This window comes from Otolemur garnettii, unplaced genomic scaffold (genome assembly GCF_000181295.1).
Source record: "Otolemur garnettii isolate 467f Iridium unplaced genomic scaffold, OtoGar3 scaffold00007, whole genome shotgun sequence".
NCBI classification, from domain to species: domain Eukaryota; kingdom Metazoa; phylum Chordata; class Mammalia; order Primates; family Galagidae; genus Otolemur; species Otolemur garnettii.
The window spans coordinates 10,583,252-10,591,828 of record NW_003852402.1 but is presented as its reverse complement, the minus strand read 5'-3'; the positions used below and the strand labels follow the sequence as shown (position 1 = coordinate 10,591,828).

The 8,577-nt window shown below is 50.4% G+C and overlaps 1 protein-coding gene across 1 annotated transcript in view; it reads right to left on the bottom strand.

Annotated features, from left to right (window-relative positions):
* The window catches only part of RAC2 (Rac family small GTPase 2), a 17,224-nt gene extending 14,103 nt beyond the window's left edge, over positions 1 to 3,121 (bottom strand). The window contains exons 1-2 of the mRNA XM_003783235.3: positions 2,940 to 3,121; positions 776 to 847 (exon numbers count right to left, since the gene is read on the bottom strand). Of these exons, the coding sequence (XP_003783283.1) occupies positions 776 to 847; positions 2,940 to 2,974 (107 nt within the window). The 5' untranslated portion in view covers positions 2,975 to 3,121. The remainder of the gene's footprint in view (positions 1 to 775; positions 848 to 2,939) is intronic.
* Positions 3,122 to 8,577: the final 5,456 nt, after the last annotated feature.

The window sequence follows — 8,577 nt, the reverse complement described above, 5'->3', positions numbered from 1 at the left end:
GAGGGAGGGAGGGAGGGAGGGAGGGAAGGAGAAAAGACATGCCCAGGTAATGTGTGTGCAAACAGCAAGGGCAGGAAGCAGACAGCCTAAAAAACAAAGCAGCGAGTGATGTGATGGAGCCAGGGGGAAGATTGAGGAAAGATCGTGCAGGCCCTAGTGTGCCCTAGTGTGCAGGCCAGGGAGTTGTTCTGGGGGTGATGGGGGCACTGAGGTCTGGCTAGGGAGGGGCTGGTGCCTCCCCAGTCATACTCCTCTCCTGTGTCTGCTGCTGACACATTCCTCCCACCATGCCAGGTGACAGCCCAGCCTCCAGGCCCCACAACAGAGGGTAGGGCCTCAGCTGGGCCTGCAGAGGGCGATTCTCTGCAGCCTCACACACCTGTCCCTTGGTGTCTATGCTCCTTGGAATCAGGCCCTCTAGATGACCTCCTCATCCAGCCACCCTTCTCCTCCACTTCTCCAGGGGTATCTCCCACCCCTGCCCTGTCCAAGCCCTCACCTTCACCTCCCTTTCTTAGAAGCCCCACTTAAGGCCCACTGCCAACCCTTCACCCCTTCCACATCCCGACTCCCAGGATGCTCTGAGAGCCCTCAGCATTTTTCCCCCTCCCCAACCCCTGGATCATCAGGCAGAGCCACCAGACTGAAGATTGTGGCTCTGACCTGACTCCCAAATGCCCACACTGGCTTGGACCGTGGGAAGTGCCTGGAAAGGGGCTTAACTTGGCACAGTCTCTCCCCTCCTGAAAGCACACACCCCTACCCAGGAACTCACACAGTGGGGATGTACTCTCCCGGGAAGGCATTGGTGGTGTAGCTGATGAGAAGGCAGGTCTTGCCCACGGCTCTGAAAGACAGAAAGCACAGGAGGTCATGGGTTTGCGTGGGGCCTGGGAGGTTGCTAAGAGCCCACTTCCCAGTGGGAAGACTCAGCATCTGCCCAAGCTCAGATCACTGGGCCTCCCCATGTCTGCATTCTCAAACTTGAGAGCCTGTAAGACTTCAGGGTCTGACCCAAGATTCTGATCCATGGGTGTGGGCAGAACTGGGAATCTGCATTTTTAACAAGCTTGCCCAGGTGACATGGGACAGAGGGGTTAGCATTTAGACAATGCCGTGGGGCCCTTAGTGCCAAGCTGGGCTCTACCATCATATTCCTGGGCTTCAAATCCCAGATCCACCACCTACCCAGGGGCACAAACTCCCTTGCCTCAGTTTCTCCATCTAGAAAATGGGGATGAGTCTTTCCTTGCAGGAGTGGGCTAGGAGGTAAATCAGACAATGCCTGTCAAAGCCCTGAGCTCAGTGCATGGGTGTGTCACGGCTGCTAGTGACAGTGAGGGAAGGTCTGCCCCTGCTCTCCCCCTGCCTATCACAGAGCAGAGCAGCTTAGAGAGGCCTGGGTTCAAACCCCGTGAGGTTATTTCTCTGAGCTTCAGTTTTCCCACCTGTAAAATGGACCTTATCTCAGTTAGGGTTGGTGGGAGGATAAAATGGAACGGTGGGGCTAAGCCCAGTGCCAGATACATGGGAAGCAACAAGTAAGCGACCATCATCGTTATTTGTGCTGTTCTGTCCTCGGCCTGCCAGGCTGGCTGGGCAGGGGCACAGGTGGCTGGCGGGAAAGCCCAGTGACCAGAGAGGCAGCTCTGGGCCCCCTCCCCCTGCTTGGTTTTGTCACTTCCTGCTCCGAGGGCCCGGCTCACCCTCCCTCTCCTCTATGCCCTCCCCAGGGCCCTGCCACCAAGGTAACTTTGAAAGGCTAGAACATTACCCTTACTTCCGTCCTCCCTCCACCACCACATACAAAGCGGAAGAGAGCAAGTGGTGGGTGGCAGATCACAGCCATGCAGCACAGTCAGCTGAGGGCTGCTTGATAAAGTGCCTGCCTGACCAAGGTGGGTTCAGAGCCAGAGACGGGGCCACTGGGACCCAGGCCAGGAGAGAGATCTGAGCCTCTCAAAGCCTCAGGCTGCCCCTCTATACAATGGGAGAGCTGGATGAGAAGCCCTGCCTGGCTAGAACACGCAGGGATGGGCTTCCAGAAAACCCCAGGGTGGGCCTGTGGGCAGGACCCTACGTTCTTCCTGGTAGGCACCAGATTGACAGATTGGACCTATCATTTCACAGATGAAGAAACCGAGGCACAAACAGAACAGGACAGCCTGAGGTCCCAGAGCTCTGACAACTGGGGAGGGGCCTCAGCCCAGCCTGGACCCCGCAGTCACCCTCCCGCCCTCCTCCCTCCCTAGTTCTGCCTCTCAGTGGCTCCCTCCCCCTCTGCTCCCTGCACATCCCTGCATAGGTCCCCAAGCCAGCACTGAGGGAAAGGAAAAGGCAGGAAAGAGGCAGGGAAGGACGGCAAAGTGACATTTATTGAGCACACATTACAAGCAAGATAGACACTCAGCATATCTCAAGTGACCCCACAGCAACAATAGCAGAATAGGCCTCTTCTCAGATGGCCAAGCTGAGGCTCAGAGAGGTGCTGTGACTTGCCCAAGGCCATACGGCAGCACCAAGCCCATCCCTAGAGCCCAGGTCAGTCTGGGGAAAGGCCCGGTTTTTGATTTCCTACTCTGCACCTGCGTCCAGAGTGAAAGACCGAGGCTCATCTCCTTGGGAGACCTGCTACCAGCTTTTGAGTTATAGGCAAGGGACTCTAGGCATCACACTCACAGTCCTACAACCCTCCACCCAGGTGGCTCCTGGGATGGGGTGGGCTAAAGAGAGTAAACTGTCCCCAGCTCCCCCCAGGGTGCTCCCTCTGGGCCCTGGGAGAAGGAAGGCATGCCTCACTGCTGCCTCCCAGGGACACCTATATCCACTGGGCAGGGGCTTCCTCCATCTGCAGGGCAGAGAGCTTCCCAAGGCTGCCAGGGTGGGAAGGTCCCAGAGCATCCAGTAGGGGCTGTGAGGAAGTCCAGCCAGGTACCTACCCATCTCCCACCACCACACATTTGATGGCCTGCATGGTTTCTGGAGCCTGGAGGGTGGCAGCGGTGACAGCTCAGGGCCAGGAGCGTGTCTGCAGGCACCAGGGGTGTGGAGAGGCGGGAGAAGCCCGTCTGAGGAGTAGCAGCAATGGGGCAGGAGGCAGGAGGAAGCGGAAGGGGAACTTGCCCAAGCTGCTGCCCCCACGGTCTTTACAAAGGGCGGGGCAAGCGGCCTGCAGAGCAGCTGGGGGGGGCCTCGGGTGCTGGGCTGGGCCCTACCATCCCCTTGGGCACCTGCAGGGGTGGGGGGCCCTCCAGAAGGAGACCTGGGCCCTTGCAGCTACAGACTCACTTCCTGTCTGTGGGGCAGGCTCAGAGGTTGTTCTCCAAGAACTTGAGAGTTTCAAGAATTCTCTTCTTCTTGATTCTAAGCATAGCATTTAATGAGCACCTACTGTGTGCCAGGCACAGTGCTGGTGCTGGTGATTTCAGGATGCAAAAGACACAATCTGTCCCTAGAATTTATATTCTTTGGGGAGGGAAAAGTATGGCCTCATGAGACAGGAAGTGATGGGGCCTCAGGGGACCTGCAGAGAGAGAACCTCAGAGTCACCCTCAGAGAGCTACGGCTTGCAAGGTGGCATTCAAGCTGACCCTTGCAAGTTGGTGTCTAAGAGAGGGCACTCAAGTTAGGGGGACTGCATGAGGGAAGACAGGGAGGCTAGCCCAGGTAAGGCCTGAGTCGGGGGATGGGGTGATGAGGCAGGAAGGAGAGGTGGGGTCAGCTGATGGAGAAGGGCAGATTGAAGGGAAGTGGGGGCAGTGCCCACACGAACCACGCCCATCTGAGCAGTGCTGCGAGACCAGGCTCCCTGCAACTAGGACCGTGACCCATTTCACTGATACAGAATCTGAGGAGCTGAGAAGTCAGTTGACTCACTGAGAGCACCCAACCTGAAATCAACCCCAGGGGCAGGTGACTCCAAGTTCTTCCGGCACCCAAGCTGCTATCTAGGGGACAGAGCTTCAGTTCTGCAGTGATGGGGAGAGTCACATCTCCTGGGCTGGCTCCAAGGTCACCGTCCATGGCTATCACTCCTCAGCCCCAGCATCTTTCCAACTCCAGAGAGCAGGGGCAGGGGAGGGGCAGAGCCCCTGGTCACTCACACTGGACTTGTCCCTCAGAACAGGCCAGGAAACCCACAGGAGGGCACAGGAGGCTGAGGGCTGCCGGCCACAGAGCCCAGTGTTCTCACCAGGCACCCGGAGGCTGAACTTCCCAGAGCAGTTCACCAGAACTACTGGGTTCACAAAAATGCAGCTTCATCAAGAGCCTGCTCCGACAAGGACAAGTCGACTAATAAAGCCACCAGCAAACAACGTTTTCCCCCTGTGCTTTGCATAGGCTCAGCTGAGACAGCAGGAAACCCTTGGAGGCTCCTACCCAAGTCAGGGAAGCCAGGAGGCCATGACCTCCCTGGGGATCCCACCCTCACAAGCCACCCGAGGACTTTATTCCGGATACTCCTCTACACGCTAATTCATTCCCCATCCACTACCAGCCCTGGGGGCATCTTCTGTATTAATCTAAAAAAAAAAAAAATGCAGCAGGTGTCCTGGACTGGATCCTGGAACAGAAAAAGAGCATCCATGGAGTTAGGGACAGGAAGATGTTGTGTCACACAGCAGGAAGACTAACAACATGGTGTAAGTCTCAAGCTAGCTAGAAGAGAAGATTTTCCGAGTTGTCACCACAAAAGAAATGATAAATGTTTCAAGCGACAGATGCAGCAATTACCCCAATTTGATCATGACATCGTGTACACATGCGCTGAGATGTAGCGCTGCGCTCCATGAATATGGACAATTACAGTGTCAGTTATAAATAGAGAAATGAAATAAGTTTTTCAAAAACCAATTCATCCCTTGAAGGGAAAAAAGCAAATGTTTCACATATAGATGCCCCTTCTTAAGTCAAACAATTAAGTTAGCTTTAGAAGAGAACATTAGTGGGAAAAGGAGTGAGCTCCATGTCAAATCTGAATTGTACAAGTCTTGTACCAAGATTAATTTCTTAGTTTTCACAAATGTACTGTGGTGATGTAAATGATATTAACAAGGGAAAACTGAAGGAGGAAAGATATATGTGAACTCTATTACTAGCTTTGCAACTTTTCTGTAAATCTAAGATTATTCCAGAATAAAGATCAACAAACTGTGGTGTATATATGTACCATGGAATACTACTCAGCCATTAAAAAAGATGGAGGCTTTACAACTTTTACATTTACCTAGATGGAGCTGAAATACTTTCTTCTTAGTAAAGTGTCACAAGAATGGGAAGATAAATAGCCAAGGTACTCCATACTAATATGAAATCAACATATAAACAATTACATGCTCATAAGAACGTTAAAACACTATTAGAGTCTAGTTCAGGGGGTAGAGGGCAGAGGGAGAGAGAAGGACGATTGGCAGAAGAGGGAGGGGCAGGAGGTGGGATCTCACCTAACGGGCACATTGTGAGGGTGTATAACATGCCCCCTGGGAGAGAGGCTCTTCTACAAATGGAACTTTACCCTGGAAGTGAGAACAATGTAACCTAAAAATTGGACCCTCATATTATTTTGAAAAAAGTAAAAATAAATAAATAAATAAAATTATTCCAGAAAAAAACATTTATTTTTTAAAAAAAAGAAGGAAGAAAGAAATGAGATGCAACATCTCTGGGAATACAATGGGTATGGTCCCATGACTTGGGAAGTAGCATACACACTGAGTTTTGTCCCTCCTAGGAAGGAGCTTTTTGTGCAGTACACAACCTGCCCGACTGTACATGGCCATGGTGGTACTAAAACTGTTCCATCCCAAGAAACCACTTCTCCAGGACAGCCCAGGAAAAAAATCTCTCTGACTTACAGCCATCGACTCCTTCCTTCATTCTGCACACATCAATTATACACTGTCTGAACCTATCTCTGTGCTCGGTACTGCGGTGGATACACAGAAGAATAGAGAGCTTGCCCTGAAGAGCTTTGTAACCGGCACTGAGAATGACATGGGAACCCTGGAGCCACTCTGTCGGAATATCCTCCATCTGCAGTGGTCCTGGGGTTTTGTGGACAGGCCCTGGTGAGCAGGATGGCAAGGGGAGGCAGTAAGGCAGCTCTGACAGCAGCAGCAGGTGGATGTAGTCTAGAAGGACAGTAGCAATCCCTGAGCGCTCCGGTGTGACAAATACTGCTCCAAGCACAGGACTGCCGGACGCTCCTCTGTTCCCATTTTACAAATGAGGAAACCGAGGCACATAGAAGCTCACTAAATTGCCCAAAGTGATACGCCATGCCACTACACTGAAAGGGGATCTAGGTCTCCTTGTTCAATTCCTCTGTTCGTGGGTGGAGAAATTGAGGCCCAAGTTCACACGACCTAGGCCATGGTCATGATGCAGCCGCCCTGACCCTTCTGGTCTAGTTCTCTTCACCTTCTTTCTTTTCTTTTCTTTTCCATCCTTCCCTCCTTACCTTTTTCTTCTCTCTCTCTGTTTTGTTTTTTTTTTTTTAAGAGACACATCTCACTCTGTCACCCAGGCTAGAGAGAAGTGGCATCATCATAGCTCACTGTAACTTCAAATTCCTGGGCTCAATTGATCCTCCCACCTCAGCCTCCTGATGAGCTGCACTATAGGTGCAAAATCTCACCGAGCTATTTTTTCTTTTTCTAGAGATGGGGCCTCACTATGTTGCCCAAATTTATACCAAACTCCTAGCCTCAAATAATCCTCCTGCTTTGGTCTCCCAAGTGCTAGAATTATAGCCATGAGCTACCAAACTCGGCCCTTTCCTTTCTAAAAAATAAATTTTTTTTTACCAAGTATCTATATTGAGATATAATTTGCATACAATAAATTGTATCCATTTAGAGTAAAATTCCATTCATTCCCTCAGATATATATACCCATGAAACCTCCTCCACAATCAAGATACAGAATATCACAGAACATCTCCATCACCTTGGAAATTTCCTCCCACCCCTGTGCAATCCTCCTCTCCCTCTGTTTCTCCCCACCTCCACCCTGTCACCCAACTCACACACAAGCTCTGATCTGCCTTCTGCCACTACAGCTTACTTGAATTTTCTAGAATTTCACATTAATGGAGTCACTCAGTATGGGGCATCTCATGCAAGGCTCTTAGGCACAGCACATTTTTGAGACTCGTACCCATTGTTGCACGTACACACAGTCTGTGTCCTTTATTTGTGAGCAGTGTCCATCACCAGGATGTGTCACGTTTGATTATTCATTTGGTCCCATCCTCTTTTGAGCATACTTTGCAAACTCACTGAATCACAGAACCACGAGGCCTCGAGACATGCTGGAGTCACAAAGCTACCTGTCCTCGAACCACTGAGACACAATCCTTGGTTCACTGCCCACAAAGCAGCCACTCAGTCTCTGCTCACATACCTCCAAGGACCGGGAGCTCATTCCCTTGGACGGCAGCTTCTTCCAGCTCTAGCTGGCCTGGTCCTGAGAAAACCCTTCCTCGGCCTAAATGCATCTCCCTGGGTCATCCCCACAGACATCCTAGCTCCTGTTCTGAGGCCATTTAGGGTCACTCAGCTCCCGTCTTCCCCACGGGATTTAGGATTTGAGGGGCACAACCCCCACCAGCAGTGTGTTGACAAATGTTTAACTTAGGGTTCTAGTTCAGTTGTTTTTCCTGGTAAATAATATTCCATCATAGTAATTTATCAAAGTGTATCTATCCAATCTCCTGTTAATGAACATCTAAGTGGTCCATAATGTTTGCACTACAGACAATTCTGCTGTGAACATCAGTGGACTCCTGGGTTGGTGTGTGACGTTTCCCTGGAAGCAAGATGGCAAGGCTGTGGGTATGTGCATCTCGCGCTATGACAGTGCTACATCGATGCCAGGAAGTCTCCTTTCTTGTCTACTGTCTTTTCTGCAGTTGGCCCGTAAGACTTTACACTTTTGCCGACCATACGGCTGTGAATTGGCATCTCATTGTGCTTTTAATTTATGTTAAGCCACATCCAGTAGTGTTGAGCATCTTTGTGTTTGTTAAACATTTGTGTTTCCTGTTCCATAAATTGCCTTTTCCTGCTGTTTGTTCATTTCTCCATTGGGCATTTGTCTTTCTCTCATACGAGGTCTGACAGTTAAGTTCACAAACTCAGCCTAGAAAAAAATTTTCCATACCTCATTGCTGAATATCAATGAAACACGGGCTCATTTATAAATTTATTTATAATAAATAAATTTATTTCTTTTATCTTTTTAAAAAAACAATTAGAAAGTACCTTCAAAGTACTCCCCGTGCGAAGCTATGCACCAGCACCAGCACCTAGTCCACTCTTCAAAGCAATTTTGGAACTCTTTTTCTGGATTGGATGTCAGAGCTGTCATTGTATTACCACTGATGTCCTTTCAATATTTCCTTTATGTTCAGGTAAAGAGAAAAGTTACTGGGGGCCAGATCAGGTGAGTAGGGAGGGTATTCCAATACATTTATTTGTTTACTGGATAAACACTCCCTGACAGGCAGTGCTGTGTGAGCTGGTGCATTGTTGTGATGCAAGAGACACGAGTTGTTGGTCAAGATTTTCAGTTAAG